Raw genomic sequence first — 24,044 nt, forward strand, 5'->3', positions numbered from 1 at the left:
AGTGCTGCAGGGTAGAGTAGAGGGGCATAGGGTGCACTGGCATAGAGTGGAGTGGTGCAGAGTAGGTTGGTTCATAGCAGAGTGAAGTGGTGCGGGGTAATGTGGAGTGGTGCAGGATAATGTGCAGAGATGTAAAGTAGCGTGGCATAGAATGCAGTGGCATAGTCACGTGGAGTGCAGTGGTGCAAAGTAGCCTAGTGGCGTAGAGTGCATTGGTGTGGAGATGAGTGCAGTGGTGCAGAGTATTGTAGAGCTCAGTGGTGGAGAATGCACTCTTGCAGAGTTGAGTATCTTAGTTTACATTGGTGTAGAGTTGTGGAGTAGAGTGCTGTAGAGAGCAATGGTGTGCAGTACAGTGGTGCAGAGTAGAATAGAGTGGCATAGAGTGCAGTGGTGTAGAGTGGCATAGTGTGCTTTGGCATAGAGGTCAGGGCGGACAGTACAGTCTTGCAGAGTAGAGTGTCTTAGAGGGCAGTGGTGTAGAGTGTATTTTCGTAGACATAGAGCAGAGTCTTGCAGAGTAGCGTATAGTGGCATACTGTGTAGTGGTGTAGAATTATTTGGTTTTGAGTGAAGTGGTGTGAAATGCAGTGGTGTAAAGTGGAATACAGCAGTGTAGAGTGTAGTGGCATAGAGTAGATTGTTTCATAGTAGAGTACAGTGGTGCAGAGTAGATTAAAGTGGCTTTCAGTGGATCAGCGTTGTGTGGAATGGTGCAGAGTGGTGTGGTGCAGGGTAGAGTGCAGTGGCACAGTGTGCAGTGATGCAGAATAGAGTGGCGTTGAGTGTATTGGCATAGAGAAGAGTGGTGCAGAATAGATTTCGGTTGCGTAGAGTGCAGTGGCATAGATTAGAGTGGTGCAGAGTTCAGTGGCAGAGAGTACAGTGTTGCAGAGTAGCCTGTTGTAGAGTGCAGTGGTGTATAGTGGAGTGGCGTGGAGTGCAGTGGAGTAGAGTGGTGCTGAGTAGGATGACAGAGAGCAGTGGCTCAGAGTAGAACAGAATAGCATAGAGTGCTGCAGAACAAATGCAATGGTGGAAACTCCAGTGGCATAGAGTGTTACAAAGTATTGTGCAGTGGTACAGAGTAGATTGGTGTAGAGTGCATTTCTTTTTAATAAAGGAATGTAGAGTGCATTGGCATAGAGTGTAGTGGTATAAGAGGATTACAGTGGTGTAGAGTGTAGTGTCTCAGAGTGGAGTGGTGCAGCCAGGATTGCAGTGGCGTTGAGTGGTGTGACATAGAGTAGATTGTTTCAGAGTAGACTAAAGTGGCATAGAGTGGAATGGTGTGAGGTAGAGTACAGTGGCATTCCACATTTTTGACTGCAGTTGTACTTTGTTTCAAGGGAACAGTTGACCTGGAGCCATAGATGTTTGCGCATTGGAGGTAATCTATATGGAAACATTCAGGGCCTCATTTACAAGCCCATTGCCCTGCCGATGCATCACTTTTTTTGACAAACCGTTGGCACTGTGTGCCTTCCCATATTTACAAAGCCACATATAGTCACCCTCCGTGACTTTTCATGCCCTTGTATATATGGGCCCCTTTCAAGCATTGCTCTGCTGAAAGGGGTGTTCCATGGGTGTTGTGGGTGTTCACAAGGGACATCCATGGATCCTGTCACATTCCCAGATTTACAGTGTTTTATAAAGCTGGGTCTGCGTCCAAATCCTACACCTCCCAAGGGAGCCATAGGAATGGCGCAACAAGTAGAAATACTTTTATTTCTCCTATGTTTTATCCTCTTTCTAGGCGTGCTGCATTCTGCAGCACGCCTAGAAAGAGGAAGATGCTATCAATGATTGTTTTTTTGCAGGAAGGTGCTGCTTCCTGAACAACAACAACCATCCCCGCAATAAGACGTAAGAAGAGATTGGGTTTGGGTAAAGTACTGGAAGAAGTGGTGCTCTAACGGGTACAATTATAAGTTGGGTACATAATAGGTCAGATACCACGGTGCAGACAGGTCAGGGGAACAAACCCAAACAGTAAACAGCCCCTGTATAGGTAAGGGACACGTCCCATACCAAGAAATTGAGTACAAGTCCTGTGCACACGTATCAAAATTCGTGGTCCTTCTGTTAGAACCAGATAAGTTAAGACAAAGTTCAAGTAAATGAGGTCAAAATCCAGCGACGTTAAATGTTAGTTTATAGTTCTATCTTGATCAGTACATACGAAATACAACTAGCCGACACGTGTTTCGTCACATCGTGTGAAGGATATGACTCTTCAGGGCTGTTGGATTCTAGGGATAGAATATTGGCGCTTGCTGCGTATCGGGCTGATCCGAGAGGATGCCGGTCAGCGAAAACCTCAGGGCGGGTATGTTCAAAGGGTGGTCCAAGGTAGATACCTGATTAGTAGAACGAAGCACGGCTCAATTGGAATGGCGGAGGCGTCCGGATCCAGGTAGCGGAACAAAACACGTGTCGGCTTGTCTTAACTTATCTGGTTCTATCAGAAGGACCAAGAATTTTGATACGTGTGCACAGGACTTGTACTCAATCATCCCCGCAATGCAGGGAGCTTGTAACATGACACAATGGTGCCTGGGCTGGGGTATGGCAGCCAATTGTGTATTGTTGTTAATAAGACGCATCTCCATGCTTTTAAAATGAACCAGCTTGGCGCAGCAAAATGGCTTGTGGCGCCACGCTGCATCACTTTGTGGTAAATGAGACCCATAATCTTCCACCGTTGTGAAATTGATGTTTCCTCTACTAAACCTCTGCCCAATCATATGGAGCTACATTGGATCAAGACCCTCTCAAATTCTTTGCACTTAGCCTTAATTGGGTCTAGGAGTCCAGTCTATCGGTTATTTCATTTTGCATTTTTATCAGAAACGCTACCCTTGGGTTAACAATGCTACCATGTGTGCTGCATTGGACTTTGGCGATTGTTGTGGGAGTCGGGTCCCTTTCCCTTAAGCGCGGGAGCTCTTGCTTGTGTCCTCAATACAGCCGGCAGTGCGGAGTGCAGTAACCGCGCTTCCCAGACGGACCTGCAGCGAACTTGGACTCAGAGTCCCAGAAGCCTCTGGGATACTCACACCTGCTCCGGGGCTGCCTCCGCCCCCAACACCGGCATACAGAGTATAATTACCTCGCCGCAGCGCCAGTCACCTTGTGTGCTGCATTGGACTTTGGCGATTGTTGTGGGAGTCGGGTCCCTTTCCCTTCAGCGCGGGAGCTCTTGCTTGTGTCCTCAATACAGCCGGCAGTGCGGAGTGCAGTAACCGCGCTTCCCAGACGGACCTGCAGCGAACTTGGACTCAGAGTCCCAGAAGCCTCTGGGATACTCACACCTGCTCCGGGGCTGCCTCCGCCCCCAACACCGGCGTACACAGGCATTTAAATTCTACACAGCTCCCGCGTCGCGGGACCGCACGCGGTCCAGCGGCTAAGCCCGGGCAAAGGGCGGGCAGTCTGTGGCAGTCTGGGGCTGTCAGAGGCTGGGCTGGGCCACCCCCTGTCATCTGCCATCTTTTGCTACAGAGTTAGTAATCCCCTTGGGGGTTTTAGAGGCCCACATGTCTACTCGTTCTGGGAAAGCTCTGAGAGGCGGGGGTGAGGGTGCTGCAGGGTGTTCAATGATTGGCACGATGGACAAATTCATTACAAGAGTAGCTGCTGTCATTGAAAAGGAGATTGTGATGACGGAACACCGCCTCTCACAAGATTCCTTCCCGGCCAGATGCTCCTCGTTAGGAGCAATGGCACATGCCCTGTCTCCAACACCTACCCAGCCTGCCTCCACTCTATCTGGGATTGTCCCTGCGCAGCCACGGATTACAGCAATAGGGGCAAGCATCGATAGGCTGGAAAGCATGGTAGTACAACCCTTGCCCATCAGCTCTAGTCCAGTGATTACAGGACCTCGATCTACTACACCCCCATGTACTTCTGCCGGTCTGGTGTGTCAACCACTTCCTCAGGTCCTCTCACAGGCTCCCACATTTTCGTGTTTGGCACGAGCCCCTCTGGTTCGTACTAAGAGAAAAAGGCTTACTTGCACACAGAAGGGTGGCTTTATATCACGTCACAAGTACCTGAGGAAGTATGTTCCAAGAGGTCCTGCCCTACCAAATAGCCGTGGACTTGCCATATCGACCACCGATTTAGCCAGAGGAATTGATCCTCTGGTAACTGTGGTTGAAACCACACAGGCAAATTTGATGGTTCCCCCCACCTCCAAAATCTCCTCATGAAGCGCTTACCCCTAAGCTGATTGAGAATCTGGTTAAGTCTCTATTGGTCCCGCTTATCGACCAAGTCAAGAGTCTGGGGGATAGGCTTGATAGGTTCGAACAGACCACCCGGGATAATTTCTTTCCCCTGAAAACTCTCATCAAACTACAGTCTAAATCTAGGGAGTACACCGTGGGTGGGAATGTTGGGAAGGGGGATTTCGGGGGCTCAACTCAGGCAGCATTACCAACAACGTCTGCACACGCCTTAGTGGTAGGGAAAGACTCGGTAACGGCTTCCGAGACCCCTGTTACTGTACAACCAGGACCTATAATTCATACTGCTCAGGTTCATGCCAGTACCCCCCCCCCCCGATAGTGAGGAATGCAAAGCTCAAACCTGACCAAAAGAAGTTGCAAGCGGGAGGGGCCTTTACTAACCCAAAACGATCAGCTCAACAAATTGATGATGCCAGGGTAGCTGCCCCGGCCTTAAAGGTAAAAGCAGCATTGAGCCATCCTGTAGTCCCTCCTCCTGCGACCATACCGCTGAAGGTGGTTCGAAAATGTCCCCCAGTTAATCTCCCCCCAGAGTGCCATCCATACGTTGCCGTCCTCATTAATGTTCCCGTCCTGAAGGACGCTCAGCTAGAAAACCCCCAGGCACTGAAGAACAAAATCATCCACTGGCTAAAAGCCAATAGACCCCTTCCCTTGGGAGTGGATGGGGTGATTCTTGGAGTGCGTAGGGTAGGTTGGATTGGACAGGGAAAGAAACCGTTTGAGGGTGACTGCGTGGTAGTCAACTTTCAAGATATGAGAGTTGCTCACGCAATATGTAATTCTGAGCAGGTCATGGGTGGACCAGGCATTGATGTGGTCGATTTAACATACTTCTACCCACGGCCGGCCATGAAATGTCCTGTTCAAATCCCTGGGGCAACTTATTATAACATCCTTGAGAGCCAATGGCATCCTGCAATACCTCTGTTCCAGCCGCATGCTGCGTGGCCGAGGCCGAGTTGGGGTCCCAGGGGGTACTGACTTGCTGATCCTCTTGGGGAGGCACGGGGGGACTTAAAAACTGATGGAGTTTCCCATTCATCCCTAAAGTTGACAGGTTTACCCACCGCAACAGGGAAGCAGGTAGCCTTAATGGCTAATCGGGAACTAGGTATGGGGCGGGACCCAACTGAAGTTGTTATCGATCAACCCACCCTGGCAGAGGCAGGGTTGGTCGGCACTGTCATGTCCAGTAGCGCTGCAGCTGTGACGGACCCACTCATTAGGGTTTTCAGCTGGAACGTGGCTGGACTAGCTAGGAAGTTGGCCTTGCCTGACTGGAATGCTCTTGTGGAGGAGTACTCCATTTGCGTGTTCCAGGAGACCTGGAGTAGGGAGCCCCTGCACAAGGCGGGTTATTCATCCCATTTTACACCTGCTGTTTACTCGGAATTGGGCAGGGGGCGTCCCTCGGGAGGCCTTCTTATTTGGGTATCTTCCTCCCTTAATTACAGGGTAGAGGAGCATCAAACAAACTGTCCGGATCTCCTTAATATCACTTAAAAAAATTCCAGGGGCCGAGTCATTCTTAACATTTTTAATATCTACGCGCGGGGCACAAAAGGAGGTAGGCAATCACCCACTATAGCTCTCTTAGAGGGTCTGCTTAGATCTTCCCCGTATAAGCTATGTACCCTGGTCGCGGGTGACTTTAACTGCACCTTTGAGCCTCTTGGCTCAGAAGTCACCCAAGATCAGGAGGAGGATGACTATAGGAGGGGGATACCGGCTTTAGAGATTAGCCCAATTAAGAGATGGACCGAGGTGGCACTCCAGGTCAATTCTCTCACCATGGAGTTTGACCTGAGGGCCCTCAATGGAAGGACTAGATCTGATAAAGCGGGAGCCCATACGTACAATAGGCCCAACCACACGTCAAGAATTGACTACATTCTGCTTGACGTCCACCTATGGAGCTCGGTGGAGGATATGGAAATCATATCCTCCGTGGAGAGCGATCACAACTTGCTCTCCCTTGCCTTGTCTCCTGGGCGGTTTGAGGATATGGGGGGTTCATCTACATGTGTTATTGTTCCAGGTGAATCATTTGTCTCGAACTGTGGTAGACGGCTGAAGTGGGCTAAGCTCACGCTCTCGGTTGAGAAGATGTCCATCATATCTCAGCTCTTAACCACAGCCTCAGACAATTTGGACTCCCTTGAGGGTGGGCCGGTGGAGTTGCACGACCGGTTTTGTAGTCTAACTCAGGCCATAAGTAATCTGATTATTGTCCCAATCAGTCATAATGGCGGGAAGACACGTCCACGTAAAAGACAGGGTTGGTATAACCACAAGTGCAGGGTAACCAAAACACTGCTCGTGGAAGCAGTGAAATCTAAGTGCCAAACAAGGACTAGGGAGGCTAGAAGGCTGTATTCACAATGTTTGAAACTTGCCAAAAAGGAATGGGAGGATAATTTTTGGCAAGATCTCCTGGCTGCAAGTAGGGGGAGAGATGCTAAAGGCTTTTGGGACTTGGTGGGTAGTAGGAATCGCCCTGATGACACCTTGAGGACTTGTACTATCCCAGCACAGACGTGGTTTAACCACTTTAAGGCCCTTTATTCAGCTGTTGAAGGGTCACTTGATGACCGGGGAACTATAGGCCAATAAGCCTCATCGACTCTACTCAGAAGGTGGCGGGAAAGGCGATTTTGGGGCGGATTCTTCACTGGGTGGATGAAAACCATATATTGTCCGACCTGCAGGCGGGTTTTCGTTCCGGTACAGGAACTATTGAGCAAGTGTTTAGATTATTGCTTCTACACTGGAAGGTGGTGGAACTGGGCAAGGGCAGTCTTTACTTGGCCTTTATAGACCTGAAGACTGCCTTTGACCTGGTTCCCAGGGAGGAACTCTGGAGGGTCCTGCAGGGTCTTGGGCTGCCCCCTTAAATTTTACTGCTCCTCATCAAACTACATAATGACAACTATGCCCAGGTGCGATGGGGCCAGAACGGGGAAAAGACCGATAGGATCCCGGTTAATAGGGGTGTCCGACAGGGTTGCGTATTAGCTCCCACACTGTTTTCCCTGTACGTGAATGGTGTGGTAGAGCACCTGCTTGAAGAACCAGCAGACGCCCCCTCCTTGGGGGGCGTGAGGATTCCAACCCTGTTGTTTGCGGATGACACCCTCCTCATCTCAAAAACTCCCCAGGGCCTCCAGAAGCTTTTGAACCGCTTTCAGGACTTTTGCTCAAAAAGAGGGTTGGTCATAAACGTGGAAAAAACTAAATACTTGATTATGCACCCTTCACGCAAGCTTGGTCGTCCTCCAGTACTAAACTTTGTTCCCCTTGAGAGAGTCTCAGAATTTGATTACTTAGGGATCCGCATGAGTGATGTCATGAGCTGGTCACCCCATATCAACAAAATGACCCTCAGTCACAAAAGGGTGGGGGGAGCATTGTTGAACGAGTACCGTAATTCTTCCAAGCAATGTGTAGCTCCAGTAATTGACATCTACAAAGCCAGAGCTGTCACGGCATCTCTTTATGGGGCTGAGCTATGGGGCCTCTGTAATCTGGAGGTAGTTTCCAAGGCAGAGAATAAATTCCTGAAGGACCTCCTGGCCATTCTGATGAGCACTCCAACAGTTCCGGTGCTTTTGGACGCGGGTTGTAAAGCAGTTAAGGACCAGGCTCGCCTCCGGCCACTCCTCCTATGGGCTCGTCTGTGGAGAGTTCCCGAACTGAAATCATATGCGGATGGGCTGTCAGAGGTAATGGGAATGTGTGGTTGGAATAAGATGAAGTGGCTCAGGGATATCAAAAATCTCCTGGGAGACCTAGGTCTGGGGTCTTGCTGGACTACACAATCTGCCCCGCCAAAGGCGACTCTGAAAAAACTTTATTGGGAGTGGGTCTCTGCCCAGCTCATCAGTAATCCACGCCACTGCAACTCCACCGCAGCTTACTTGAAAATAAAAGACGTTGTTGCCTTTGAGCCCTATCTGGACCTAATTACAATTCCTGCAGACCGGACTCTTTATATTAAATTTAGAGTAGGCACCTTACCTTTAGGAGACTTGCTCTCAAGATGGAAAACACCCGCGCAGGCATCACCATACTGTCCACTATGTATAACTAGGCCAGAAACTGTGGCTCATTTCTTTTTTGAGTGCCCTGATTATATCCGCCCAAGAAGATATTGGCTCAAACCTCTCTGCAGGCAACTGGGAACTCGCCACTATATGGTGGCTCTACGGATTTTATTAACTGACACATCCTCCCCCATAGTTTGTGGTGTGTCCAAATTTCTAAAATGGGCATGGTTGATTCGCTTAAAAAGACTGTCCATATCAATTTAATTCCTTTTTAAATAATTTATTGTTGTACAATTCAGAAACCTTTTACTCGATCTAATTTTAACTTGTACAGTTTTTCTATGATGTGCTATTTTATATATTTCTGTAATGCTTTTATGATATTTGCAAATCGAAATAAAGCTATCAACCAACCAACCATTGTTTGTGTCATAATTTGTAGAGTTTCATCTGCATGCCATCGATTGATACACATACATTGGACTATTAACAGAGTAATTTTGCTTAAAGATTGGGCAGATTTACACCTGCATTTGAACATGTGGGGATGAAATCTGCAGGTGCTAATTAACTCTTCACACTGCACCTAGACTTGCCAGGCCCACAGATACAAAGGACGACGACAGACCTTTAGAGCCAAACGCAGGAGGGGCTCCCCTTTGACGTTTTGGAGGGAATGGATCAGGCAGCTGTGCCAGTTGGGGGCAGCGCTGAAGCTCTCAGGGAGAGCGTTTTCATAGACTACTTGAGGTTGCCATGTTTAAATGTCCCAGAATGTTGAGCAGGAGGATTGGGGCAGGGGTGGAGTGATGATTTGGCTCCCCAGGATTTGAAAGATGTGCCAACTTTCCAGAACTTTCCACCCCCTTTATTACCCATGCACAAAGGAGAGATACAAGTATGCCGATCTGAAAGAAGATGCCATCTGACCCCCTGAAGAGATGGGCTGAAGGACTTTAACTCCTTCTGGTATCCAAGACTAGAATGGGTTTCCTCTGTGACTGTGGCGCTGGCACTTTTATGCCCCTTGAGGAACAGCAGGGTGAATGGAGCTGCTTGGAGGGACACTGGAGGGTGTCCCTGGGACTTGTGTGGAGTGGCCATTGACTGCCCCCCCTCCCCCCTCCCCCACGCAGGAAAGACTAACAAGAGTCCCGGCAGAGGACAGGTCTGGTGAAAGGAGCAACAAAAATGAAGCTCCCCAACAAAACTGCCATTTAGAGGCCAGGCACCTGAAGAAAATGCTCCTGAGGCAAATTCTCCAAAGAGGACCAAGCCCCTCAGGGTCGACACAACCTCATTAAATTATTTACATGGAAAGAGGGCATGAATGCCCCTCACAACTATCCTTTGTCCGGAGGACCCTCATCCCCCGGGGAGCAACAGCGTGGAGAATGTCATGGGGGGGCTCCATCCCACAGGACAAAAAGACTCGAACAGTGCATTCTCCAACTCCCTGTGCCTATGTCTTGGTGGACAGGAGCCACCCAGCTGCACAGACTTCAGCCCGCACTGTCCACAGGCTGAGAAGTATAAAGAAGATACCAGCTCCATTTTGGCACACAACATCTGTGCGGGCCTTGGGGAGCACTGCCCCAGCATGGCTCAACACTGCACGCTCAAGGTGCCCATCAAAGGGGCAGGGGCACTCGGCCTTGTAAAAATAAAACTGTGTGATGCAGAGCTGCTTTTAAAAAGAAATACAAAAAAACAAATGTTTTGAACATGGCTAAGCCGGGATACAAAAAATGCATATCTCTCTTTGTGGTGTCCTAAGTGGGACAGAGGCATCACCAACAATGCTTGCAAGTGTTTTGGGGGCTAACAGAAGTGCAGCAACTTCCCTCAGGAGTTTCCTCAAAAGTATCCCCAATTCTCCAAGTGAGTAAATGAAATCCCTAACCCTGGAGGTTTTCCATGATTTCAAAGCACTCTTACAGTTGCTCTTGTACAGAGGATCTAAAGTGAACCCTTGTAGATTGGTCCTAACGCTGCAGTGGCAGCACCATTGGAAGAAAGACTCTTGCATCTATTGAATTTTTTTAATGTGCTTTATTGAGAACGACAATATTTACAGTTCAATGGTATGTTCTTTAATCTAGCACATGAAAGGGTTTTATTGATAAACAATATTATAAGTCATCATTACATTTTAATGGTGGCTAGTGACATATTTGTAATTTAATGTGTAGTGTTTAGTAGTGTGTATAATAGAGGACTTTTTCCTTTTTATGATTTATTGATTGTTGTTGTTGCGTACCAGTGACCTGTTTGTACTAGCCCAATCCCACCTCTCCTCAGTAGGTCTTGCACTGCTCTGCTTTGCTATCCTGTGAGAGTCAAGTGGTACAATAGGCTACTTGGTTCCCAGTAAAGAGAAATATGTGGACATATTACACACATCCTTTGCAACTAACATCCCAATTTCTTACACTTAGCAAATGCCCATTTTCCAGAGGGAGTGCTAGATCAAGGGCTAGTTTGCATCCCTTCAGTGCTCCTGAAGGCAACAAAAGAAAGGTCATGGCTTCTTGGTGTATCTTTTGAAAAGGAAATGAACAAGGCCTCAACCTAAGCGCATCCATAAACCTGATCATTAAGGATGGCGTTCTGTAGTAGTCTCTCCTTTTCTCTCTAGTCTGCTGAATGGGTGGTATTTTGGGATGTGAAGTGGATGCTTCTAAATTCACAACCACCAGCTCTGCCCTGCCGATCTCGTACTCGCCACCGTCCCTCGCATCAGGAGAACAACCACAGATGGGAGATCCTTCTCCAACTCGCCGCCAGGACCTGGAACACCCTCCCACTGAGCCTACGACAGACCCAAGACCTGCTGACCTTCAGGAGGCTACTCAAGAACTGGCTGTTTGACCCCCCATTCCCAGCGCCTTCAGACCCTCGCGGGTATGTAGTGCACTCTACAAATGACTGATTGATTGATTGATTGATGCTGTGGGATAGAAAATGCAATGATTGAAGCAGGAGAGAAGGGTGAAGGATATAACCCTACTTGTTTATTATTAAAAAGTTCCCAGCAGTAAATGCTTTCCCGGTATTTTGTTTTGCTTTCTGCTACCCTCTATACTATACAGGTCAGCAGGATGACGAAGGGGGAGACATAGAACAGGAGGAGACTGAGGAAGGGGAAAAAAGAAGAGAGGAGGGACAATGCAGCAGAATACATTTCAAATCAACATTACATACTGGAATATTAACTTGAAAATGTCCAGGCATTCCCACGAGATCTTTGCATAAATGTGGCAACGCCAGAAAGGACCTAATGGGATTTCTACCACGAAACAAAAGGTGGATGGGGACAAATATAATAAAAATGATCTGTAGTAATGTTTTGTTGGATAGGGGATAATATCACTTTCTTGAGTAATTTGTTTCTTTGTTGTCACATGGATCCCGATAAATGTACTCTCTGAGAGCTGAGTCTGAAAGGTCTCTAGCCTGAGGATACCAGATCATCTGCATTGACCGTAGCACCCAGAGAAGCATCCATGTCATCCTGTGTACTAGATTCCCTGATCTGTGTTCCATGCGGTTGTGAAAATTGCCTGCCAGAGCTTGAGGATGACCTAAAGGTCTACACTAGAGTCGTTTTTTCCCGCTATTCTCACATCTTCAGGGGCAGGGTGGGGTGGGGCATCATTGCTCCTGACCGTTAGGAGCCAGGTGTGAGGTGCCAAAAATCAAATATCAGCATGACCTGGTCTCACTGGCAACTTTTTCTAAATGTGCCTCTACCTTCACCTTGGAGGATAGCAAACTTCCAAGTGCCCCACCTGGTTGGCAGGGGAATGGTTGGTAAATGGTGAGTGGTTAATTTGTATATGTGGGCCCCACTGGCACTAATTCTAGGAGGCCAATACTCTTTTTGACAGCATACACGTGTTGTGTAAACAGTTTGAGACTGGTCTGTCCTGTTCACACAAAACTAATGGACTGTCTGTAATTGCGGCCTGTGAGTGTGTGTGTGTGTGTGTGTGTGTGTGTGTGTGTGTGTGTGTGTGTGAGACAGAGAGTGCGTGGGTGCTTGGAGTTATAGAATGGAAGTTGAAAAATGTCGAGTTTCTGTCAGTTACTGAGAGAAAAAGGGTATCGCTTTGCTTGCTGCAATCTGGCTTTGGCTTTCTCTATGCGGGTGGGTGGTGCCACTGGCGGGTGGGTGGTGCCACTGGTGGGAGGAAGGAGGGTGGCCACATTAAAAGAATGTTGGCACTTTCTCTTATTCTTTTTGAGTCATTAACATTTTAGAGTCACATATCCATACTTGTACAATACCATAATGGGGGATGTGCTAAACGCACAAGGAATTCCCCTTCAAGAAAGTGGATTGACATTTATAATTTTAGACCTCAAATTTGTCTTTTCCAAAAAGCCAAATGAATCGGTTTTGTTGTCATGCTTGAGAGACAAGTTCATCGTGTTTCCTGAGTCCACCTACAGTGATAAATATACACACTTTTCCAGCTCTCTCTTTAATTTAGACTGGCATCTGTATCATAGAGCAAACTTAAAGGGCTGCATTTTTACAGTGTCTGAATATAAACTAATGGCTGATACTTTAACAATGTGGAGACCTTGGTTACCATTTTTTTAAACAAGAAAGAGTTAAGGGCCTGATTAGGATGGCGGTAGAACATACCTTTGGAAACTGGACCGCCCGACTAGCTGTCGGCAGTCCCGCACCCGTAATCACGATGCAACAGCCTTCAAGGCGGTCGCAATGGGTATCCTTTGTATTGCGGCGCGTGCTATGGCCTGCAGCACACACCGCAATACAAAAAATACACATCTGACATATCCCTGCACTATGTGCCAGGCACCTCATATGAGGTGTCTGCCACATAGTGCAGGGATATGTAAGGGGGAAGCATAGGTGCCCCCCAGGGCCCAGATCGGAGGCCCTGAGGGGAAGAGGGCCCGCTACGAGCCCCCAAAGTCCCTTTCCACCGGCCTTTTCATGGCAGGTTAACCACCATGAAATGGCCGGCAGAAAGGGACATTGTAATCCCTATGGTGGTGCCTGAGCAGATACATGTTATGTTATGTTATGTTATGTTAAGGTGATTTATTGTGCGCACAGATACTCCAGCCAAGGAGCGTCCCGGCGCAAGGACAAGGCAAAACACAACACAACAGAGAATAAAGACAGAGCAACTAAAACAGGAAAGTTTTTATCGCCCTCCGAAAAGTCTCTCTCCCACGCACCGATGGGCACCTTCAGCCCGTTGGATGCGTGTCTGTCAGTCTCACCAACTGCCAGACATCCGCCTGTCATGCTAATGTGGCGGGCAGGTAAACAGTATCACGATGGTAGTGGGACCACCACCGACGGGCAGTCGGTGGTTGTCCCACTGTCATCGTAATCAGGCCCTAATTGATTACTTATTCGGATTCCACAGCATTATTTTGCTGAAAATAGAGAATGTTGCATAGTCACTCAGCTATAACGTTATTGTAAAAACATTACTTTGTTGAAATGTTGTTTTCCATGGCTTAAATATATATCCAAGAAGGCTGAAAAAAGAAAGGAGAGAATAGAAATTTTTCTCTCCCAGCAATTGTGATTTCTCTCCATGCATTTTATCTTGATACTTGACACTAAGGGGGTCATTAGGATGCCCACCATCCTTACGGAGAATGGGACCGCCCGCCATTGGTGCGGGGGTCCCGTTTGTGACATTAGGATGCACCCGCTACACTGGCGGGCGCATCCCGCATTCTTGACATTGAGGCGGGCAGTGCTCTCAGCACCTCCCGCCGCAATGCCAAGAAGGCATGTTGTGCACTTCCATGCACAGCGTGGCAGGCACCACGTAGGGACTGCAATGTTGTGCATGGAACTACCCCCCATGTGCACCCTCCACCCCCCAGAATCCCTGGGGGCCCACTACAGTCCCCCAATGGCAAAAAACGTCTGCCTTTCCGTGGCGTCGTTGCCACCATAGAAAAGGCACAACCCTGCTGCAATGCTAATATGGATGGCGGTGTCTCCCAGACACCACCACCATGTTAGCCGCTCTTCTGCCCGGTCGACTCTGCGACCGGGCAGAAAACCTGCGGGTGATCTTTCCGTACGCCGGGGTCCCCCCCCGCCATGGTAATGTGGCAGGGGGGAAATCCTAAGCAGGCGGAGGTTTTTAGTGGGTGGATCGCCACCGCCATATGGGCGGTGGCGATCCGCCCGGTATCCAAATGACCCCCTAAATTCGAATTAGTCAGATTACTGCAGCGAATATTTTATGCGAGCATGCTTCATTTATCAAATTTTAGCTCATGGATTCATCATATTGCCTATCACTGATTCAAACGCATATAGAGCTTGTACATTGACTGTGAAAGAAGAACAAAAACCTCGAACTACTATCCTTGACCATTGTTTTTCTTTTTGTGAAAAAAGAGCTGTAACGCAGAAAAATATAATATTTTATTTTTCATGGCAAATTCTGAGAGGCAGAAAGGGGCATAGGGTGAAATGCTTCAAACACAAAATGAGATATGTTAACAGGTATGGTGGTTGGCGGTGTAAGCTGGCACCGTCGAGGAGAGTAGGAAACAGAGGAAGAGGATAGAGGCAGCGGGAACACTTGCTGGGGATGAAATGAAAACAAGAAAAGAAACAAGTACTGTCAATGCCAGTATCTCTGGTGGGAAACGTCCTTTAGGACGAAGCCGGAATCAAGCTGTGCCTTCACAGCACCAGTAACAGAACGGATGCATTTTTATCATGCATTCGTCCTGCATGCAAGTTGTTACAACGACTTGCTTTAGGGTGGCGCAAAGGTGCAGTGGTGTTGGAATTAAAGTCCTACACCTTCCCTACTGTTGCGCAGACTGGAGTTGGGATAGTAAATTAAACTATTCCAATATGCATCGCCCCCCTAACACAAGTCGTTAAAACAACTTGCTGCAGAACCAATGTGTGCTAAAGACGAATTCGTTCAAATGACTGAGTGCTGAAGACGTGTGAAAAACGCATTCTGAATTCCGTCATACATTCATCTCTGGTTAGTTATTTATTTTGCTTGCTGTTGTTATTTGTTTGTTTTAAGCAACTAAAAATGCACGCTGCCCATTGTAAAAAGGCAGTTTACACTGAACCAATCACATATAAAGCACACTGGTGTGCACAGTTAAAAATATGGAAATATTGAAAATACGAAAAATCACATAGACAACTAATAGCATTATTATATTGTTAATGTAACACCATCATAATATAAAGAAAAGTTATTGAAAACTAATACTGCGCATCACAGAAGGTGATCTCTGGGAGCCGACCCTACTGAGGACATGGCTTGCAAAAAAGCTGCAGATCCAAAAAGTACAGTAATATGCTCTTGGAATACACCAATGCAGTTTTTTATTAAAGAACCATGCTTAGAAAACAAACACATCCAACTGAAAACATATCTTTTGGTTGAGTTAATTCTTTCGCAGTGCGGTTCTTTAATGAAAACTGCAGTATTTTCTTACCATGCTCGATCAGTATTTGTAAAGATGGCAAAGTATGGTTATTGCAAACAAACCTCAATGCTGATTTGGAGCTCCCCCTCGTTGTGAGAGGGCTGACACTAATGTGTCTCTGTGAAGCTGATACCTTGGAGACAAACCTTAAGACTTCAACATTTACCGTAGCAGAAGAACCAGATACTGCTTCCATAGATATGTAAAAAAGAATACTGAACACACGAAATATAAAAGAAAAACATAAAAGGGTCACTTTTTTGTTCTTGCTGACAACAGCGCATTCGCTCTCACTTGCAAGAGATAGTGTACACATATAGTGGCTTGCATCCCGTCCTTTGCTTAACATTTGTTTGCTTTGTTGTCGCTCTTATTTGCTGCCTTCTAATTGGCTAGAATGTACTAGTAAGAGAGCACTGACTCCACATCTAATGACATGATTAGTTGTTTCATTGCCACTTTTTTAACTACCATACCAGCATAGGGCTACGACACATCTCAATGCCATACCATCTTGGAAAAATGGCGTGAGAAGAAAGGTTGTTACCACTCTAGTATGTTTCAGCATTACTCATCACAGTTATTGTTTGTAACAAGGTTCTACAGTGCCGTGGATGTTTTCATCTTCATCCTGCTGTACCCAGGAAGTTGTTAATGCACTTTTGAAGTTTGCCACCCACCCGCGGAGTCGGTGCGGGTTACTGGGGAGACCAGCTCTGCAAGTGCTAAACTAAGCACCTAGTACAATGTTGAAATTCCTCGCCCTGCTCCAGGGCATTGTTCCACAAACAGAAAGCATTGATTATTCAACTTTTTTCACTTTCTTCCGTCAATGTCAGCATGAATCATAGGTTATGGCGGTTTTAGGAAGAACTGAGTCATCACATCACAAGCGGTGAAACTAATTTACTTTGTCAGTTTGTTTAAAGTATTGCTCAACAGGTTTGTGTCTATCTCTGAAGCAGGGAAGAACTAAAGCTCTGATTTGCTGGAAGGCTATGTTCAAAGAGGTAGCACAAGCCATGGTTCAGAAAGGGTCAGGTGGGACTTACCGTAAATGTCAATGCTTCGCTTCTATAATGGTAGTGTAATCCAAAGGTCCTACCTACTCTTTCTGGTCGATATCATGATAGGCTTTGGACCAGCCAGAGCCAAGCACGTTTTTATGCACCTGCAGGGCTTAAAATGAATTCATTTAACCTGATATTTCTGTTAGATAGTGCTTTTTTCACACAACAGAGCTAAGAAGTGAAAGGGGTAAACCTTGCTCATTAATTATGAGAAAGTTTGGGTTAAAATATTTCATTGCGCGCACATAAAACTTGCTCTTGGCTCTGCGCGGCACAAAAGAGCCTATCATGATACGACTCCTGGAGTTTACTACAATGGCCAGGTGCTGATTGTGTCCTCACTGAAGAGATGCAGATAGGAATGGCTTAACTTGTTCTTCAGTGAATGAATCTAAACATTTTGAAACTATTTAGATGAGTGCATTTTAAAAATGTTGTGTTGTTAGGACTCGCATTGGCAGTCTCTTCGAGACATGTTTACAATTCGTGGGCTACAGCCCACCCATAGGCTTACCATTAGCTAGCTTCAGCATGGCTTGCATTTTCTTCTTTGCTGTTTGGGATGGCATTGGTGTGCCGTCCCCCCTGCGCTCGGACCATGGACTAAGTACTTGTGTCTTTCCACTACTCCTGTTTTTGGAGCTACTTTTTACTTTGTTTTCAAGCACTCCACATATCCTGTTCATGTTGCTCCTTTTCCCTCCCAAATGCTCTTCCGCTGTCGTTACTTCTCTCCCCTTACCCCATCCCTGTTTCATCTTAATCGTCCCATTTCCAAGACCGAGAGGTTTCACTGTAATGTTTTGAGGAGATTCCTCCAGAGATGTGTTTGTGAGATGCCTGTAAGATGCAGTTCGCACACAGTTTATGTTAAACTTAGCACAGGCTGAGCCCTGCAATCCCCTGAATTCCGAAACTTCAAAGTACATTCCACTCAGAATGTTTACACAAGACGGGAGCATGCTTGAGAGAAAAATTACACTGGTGCTTGTAAGGGAAGAATTATTCAACTCACATTAAGAAGCGTGTCCTTGCTTGGTTGGAGAGATGCAGAAATGTCATATCCCGGCAAAGGTCCCCCACAATGGAGGGAAAGTGTTAGTTCCTAGTTTTTTTTGCTAGGAGCAGACCCCAAGGGTACTCCATCTACCAATCAATTGTGATTTAAGGTCGGCAGGGTCAGAAAAGAGGCTGCAAGCAGGGCCGGACTGCCCGTAGCAGGCACCGGGCGTTTCCCCGGTGGGCCGCCTAGTTGCGGGACGGTTTTAGGCCCCTGTGGGACGTTTTTGTTACCAGGGGCCAGCAATATCGGCCCCCTGTAACAAAATTGGCGGAAATCGGCCCTGCAAACAGCTAGGCCACACCCCCCTTGTACTTTCTAGGGGGGCCTGCCAAGCAGTTTTCCAGGGCCGGTTTTGGTTCCCAGTCCGGCCCTGGCTGCAAGGGAGGTTATAAATGACTGGTCTTACTGAAATCTATGAGGGCACGAAGATACTCAGTTGGAATATTGCGGGGCTAAAAAATAAGTTAGAGGATGTTAGATGGAGAAACTTTTTAAGTGAGTCGGATATCATTGGGCTACAGGAAACATGGGATACCAAAAACCTGTTCTGTCTGGATGGCTATACCACGTATTCAACACCAGCGATAGCCTCTGTTATGGGGAGGGCGAAGGGCGTGTTATTGACCCTGATTTACCTGAATATTGCAGGCACTCATACCAAATTGGAGACAGGTTCACCTTATTGTTTGGCAGTACAAATTGTATCTACTCATGCTCGTACTATCCTAATTGTAAATTTGTATAACTCTAATGATAGAGCATTGTCTTGGGCTCAAACTGGGGGCCAAACCAATGCAAGCCCTTCTAAAAATATATGGATCAAAATGCATCTCCCTCGCAATGTATGGTGCGGATATTTGGGGTATTAGGAATGTGATGGCGATCCAAGTAGTTGAGAACAAGTTTTTAAGAAATATTTTATCTGTCCCACAATCTACATCTGGTTATATTCTCCATCAGGAGTGTGGAGTTGGTTTCGTGGAGGATTTAATAGCCATTGCACCTCTTTTAAAATGGGTTTTAACCTGGTTAAACACTGAATTAGAGCTGAACCAGGAAATCCTAAGAGATTGTCTAGTTCTTGACCATGGGAATCGCATCCCCTGGCTGAGCTATGTTCACAAATTGACAGTAAAATTGGGCCGACCGGAGTTATATAACTCGCCTGAAAAGCTGGTGAAAGGGGATTTTAAATGGGTAAAGGATTCATATTTGTTAATGGCTGCTATGGCTAGAGAAGAAAGCGAGTTGGTTAAGCCGACTGTAAGAGCTCACCAATTGCAAAAAACATCTCGTGCAATTGAGCCATACTTGAACATTGTCACCAACCGTTTTTTATTGGTTAGATTTAGGCTGAATCAATTTCATTTCCTCCTCGCTGAACCTCCGGGTTGGAAAAGGGAGGAAGATTTGGGGATATGTCCTTGTGATGGTTTTTCTGTTCAAGACACAATGCACTTTATTTTTTTCTGGGAGCACTTTCTTCAAATTCGGAAGCGTTTTATCCTCCCAATTTTAAAAAACATGGGCTTTTTGCAAGTTAAGCCAGCCCTCCTTTGTCTGCAGCTGCTTTCAAATGTGTGGGAGATTTTTTAACATCGCCAGGTTTCTCATAGCGGCGGTCAGATTAAAGAGGGAAAACAAGTTGTGTATTGCCCATTCTTATGAACTAGCCTGATTTAACTGAATTTAAGGATGCTCAATCTGGAAATGTGTTCTTTTAAAAGTTATTTAAAAATGAATTGATTATCTGTATTGAATGTATCTAATGTTTGTATAGTTTTATTGTAATTCTTGGTTCTTTTTAGTCTGATTGTATGAAGTGTTTAGTATGCTTTTATGGTTTTAATATGAACCGAATAAAGTACTTTTGACTGACTGACTGGTCTGCATGTGTTTTGACTTGTCTTAGTTGCCAATGTTTACATCCTATCAGTAAGCCTTGTTTGGTGTATGTAAACCCATTCCTTGTCTTTCTTTCTTTCCTTTTTTTTGTGCTTTGTATGACACTAACAACACAGAAATCCCCATTAAACAAATCACAGTCCCAATCTTGTCCATGCCCATCTGGGATCCTTATAGGAGATATCATTCCCTAGTTTTTTTATTTATTTTTTTAGAACTGAAGATCAAAGCGTTGGTTTGAACATTAATTTCACAGAGGCTGTTTTGAACTCGAGAGAATCATCGCATGAGTATTTTTGCTGCATGGTAAACATATAAATGACCAGCAAAGCTACTCTCTACCTGTTCTTCATTGTAATACTTGCCCTCAGGTGGGGTGTGTTTGGCTGTATTAGAAATGCTTACACATATTAGTATAGTGCATGTTAAAGCATTCAAGCAAAATAATGAAAAAAATAATTGCTACTAACCTATTAACTACTAATCCTGAGTTTAAGAGTAGCGTGATACTCACTGGAAAAAATGCTTCAATGCCTTGTCAGGGGTCGTAAGCACTATATAAATATATTAACAATATACATTGGCAAAAGCCAATAACTCTTGCATATGCAAGAACCATTGGCATTGCCAATGCTTGTTTTTAAAGGAGACCGGCATGAGCATTTAACTCCAGCAAATGAAAAAAACAACAATTGAAGAAGGCTTAAACAGTGCCCTCTCCCACTCTTCTCAGAAAATGAGCCTTGCCTATTATCAGGAGCATTTACACCTTTAAATGTTGTTCAACCCATTTCCAAAGAAATAATTCTTCTTTCTTTCTTTTCCCTTCTTCTTCTTTCTTCTCCCTTCTTCTTCTTCTTCTTCCTTTCTCCTTTCTTCTTCTTCTTCCTTTCTCCTTTCTTCTTCTTCTTCCTTCCTCCTGATTCTCCTTTGCTTTTTCTGTTTTTTCTAATTGTGAATTTAACTATTTATTTCAGTAGGATCCTTATTTGTATACCCTATTCACATGCATGCAGAGAACGCTTATTTGAGTAACTGGCTTTCATCAGACACTGGGAGATAAGTCTGCCAGTTCCACAAAGATGACAACTACTTACTTCATCAGTAATGACCTTTTCATCTTAAAACCTACTAACAGGTGTGTCTGCCTGACTTTATCCACCTGGGAAGGCATCACTCTGGTGAGGGCACATTTCAGGACAGAAAATATTCCTCAGTCTACCAAGTAAGCAGAAAAGTTGCCAGCAAAACTCGATATATCCCGGACAATGGGGGTACACAGTCTGTCCCCTTAAAGAACTTTGCTTAAAATTCTTGGTGGTACATCATTCTATCGACACTGTACATACCTTTCCCTGTAAATTCAACAATATTTCTTTGCAGCCTTCTATAGGCTAATCCCTGGTGGCTGTCCTGAGATTGCATCTAGGTCCTGGTCAACTGTTTTGATTACAGGTTTAATTATTCCTGGTAGTTTTTGCCCCAAACATCTTTAAATTCATATCTTTGGTTTCCCTTAACCTGTGTTAAGGATCTTGATGTTTATTTGCCCATTAATTAGTTCTCAGTTATTCTAAATTTAGTTTTGTGTTATGGGCTTTTCAGTTATTGGCACTGCTTGAACTTAACCTGCACTGCTCTGGGGATTAACTGCTTCTCTCCAGTGGTTTAGTGGAGATTCTCTCAGAACTATAGTGACCTAATCAGAGTGGATTTATTATGTTGATAGGGGTAGCCCCATCTCAAATTACTAACCTAATTCCTGACAAGTGGGTAACATCTTTGCTTACCTACTGTTAGTCATTTCAGTGAATAATGTTTGATTATTGTAGTTATTAGGGTAGTTTTGCTCAATGTTTGTTCTTACCTTAAATTTGGGTGTGTGCCCACTCTGCGCATTTGCCAGTCAATGTGTAGGATCATAGTAATGTCCTGTACATGTGTTTATATCAGGCGCAGCCTGCATAGGTAAGAGCGGTGGGGTAGGGCAAGGGCGAGAGGGGGGCAACTCAACAGACGACGGGATAGGTAAAATTAACTTAAAAAAGAAATGAAACCACTTACCTTGCACTCGCCGAGACAGCAATGCGGGGAGCTCAAGGTTAGTGGTTTTATTATTTTTTAATTTAATTTTATCTATCTCATTGTCTGTCCACTTCTGCCCCCACCGCTCCTAACCCTGCCGGCCGCGCATGGTTTATATTAAACATAAATGAACTTCACTGTTGTGAGCATTGAGTGAAGTGAAATGCATTACGCTGTTTTGTGTGTGTATGAGATTATTAAGGTTCAGATCGAAAATGTTGGAGCTCAAACATTGTTCAGAACTAAGAAGCTGATTATTGCTCTTAGATGTATGCCAGGCATTTGAGCCCACTCTGCTTCTATTGCCTACTTCAGCCAGCCAGGGCCAGTTTCAGTGTGATCTATAAGAGTCACACACAAATGTCAGTTTCAGCACCATTATCACCAATTGGTGAAATCAAACATTGCATCCTAAGATGTCTGTTCTGCATACTAATATATGCTTCAGGTTCAACACTTTCTTTGCAGGCATGTGATAGATATATTATTGCACTAAATTTGTATTGTGCTCACCATTTAGCTGATTTGTCTAATGATGTAGACAGATACTAAGGCAGAGCAGGGCTGTAATGGACAACCAAAGCAGCCCTGGCAACATGCTCAAGCCAGCCTGCTCCCTTCAGCTCACGCAGTCTCTCTCTTTGTTTATCCATTCTGTCTCTCCTTTCTATCTTCTCCCTCTCTGATCACTGTTTCTCCTCCTTCCCTCTCCCTATCCCTCTTTCTCTTTTTCTGTCTCTTGAAGCCTGTATGTGCCTACTGCAATAAACCTTGGGCGTTTGGGGAAAGTGACAGAGGCACCAGGAGAGCCATCCTGCACTAAAAACTGGCCCCCAGAGACTCCAGCCCATCGGGGAAATGCCTGGTGGAATAAAAGGCCTGTCTGGCCCTTGCGCAGAACGTCAGCCTGGTTTTCCAGCCCAATGGCCTTAATGTTGGGCAAAACTGGATCGCACCATCCATGACAGCTGAGCTGGAGCAATATCAATAGTTGATTTTAAAACAAAAGCTTGATCCATCACATTTATGTTCTTCTGAGCAGAGTACCGTGTCATACCTTTCACCTGGCACTCCCTCTATGATGTGTTTTGCTTTCCTGGCCACTTACTTGAATATCCATTCCACCCGGCACACCACAGTGTGTTTGTCTCTTTCCGCATAACGTGTCAGTTATTCCCACTCCTGTGCTAGTTGTTCTTATCTTTCGCCTTTACAAACTGCAGGCATGTTGCAATTATAAGTCTATGTTGCCCACGCGCTCATGTATGTGCATAGATTGAAAGCACTTTTGTTTCTCATTTTGCTATCCTTTTCACTTTTAACAATGCTAGTGAATCAGCATTTCTTGCATGTGATTTGACCTTATACATACAATTAGACGTAAAAAACCAAATTGTTGATTCCTAATTGTCAGATTTAAATGTTATTGTGTACCATGGAATATACTATGTAGTTGTACTGTCAATTTTTAATGAAAATTCCTCAAAGCAAAAAGTGTGATGGGAATGTAAGGACCTTTAACTGTCAGAATAACCTATGAATATGATGTTTTTTTTGTACAGAAATCCCCCCTCCTGCAAACCTCCAGGCTGAGCTTGTGAACATGTTTGTTGTGATCTGGACATGGGACCGTCCAGAAAACCTTACCAGTAATACGACCTGTGAATTGACATATGAAAGTGTGCTAAATAGTAAAAAGGTAAGATGAGATATTCTATACTTTATCACACATTGAGTATGAATCGAAGACACACAGGTCTTCATCAATGGCCTAATTCAATTATGCACTCAAGCATATAAAAAAGTAGACCTGGCTTGGCAGTTCAGGCTGAACTGTTCATACTAGAACAGGGTGAAAACTGATTTGCATATAGCCGAGTCCACACTGATGTGGCATGGTATGCAGAATAAAAATGGTTTGGGATGCTGCCCAAGTGAGATTAATTCAAGCATTCCATCCATCTCTGTTGTGTATACTTAATTCATTTATGCAACTATTTATTACTACAGAAACGCTAAATAAATAATTCTGTTGTGTGTTAGCATTTCCATGATACAAGAAAGTTAACTAGTTTGTATACAAGTTAGAATTTTTCCTTGCATGCAAAGTGAATTTTATGTGTGTGTGTACTGT

General features: G+C 45.4%; 1 protein-coding gene across 1 annotated transcript in view; it reads left to right on the forward strand.

The window, feature by feature from the left end:
* Positions 1 to 24,044, forward strand: part of IL13RA1 (interleukin 13 receptor subunit alpha 1) — a 286,361-nt gene that overhangs the window by 62,287 nt on the left and 200,030 nt on the right. Inside the window, exon 2 of the mRNA XM_078688547.1 lies at positions 23,473 to 23,609. Coding sequence (XP_078544673.1) covers positions 23,473 to 23,609 — 137 coding nt within the window. The remainder of the gene's footprint in view (positions 1 to 23,472; positions 23,610 to 24,044) is intronic.

This window comes from Lissotriton helveticus, chromosome 4_1 (assembly GCF_964261635.1).
Source record: "Lissotriton helveticus chromosome 4_1, aLisHel1.1, whole genome shotgun sequence".
Classification (NCBI taxonomy): domain Eukaryota; kingdom Metazoa; phylum Chordata; class Amphibia; order Caudata; family Salamandridae; genus Lissotriton; species Lissotriton helveticus.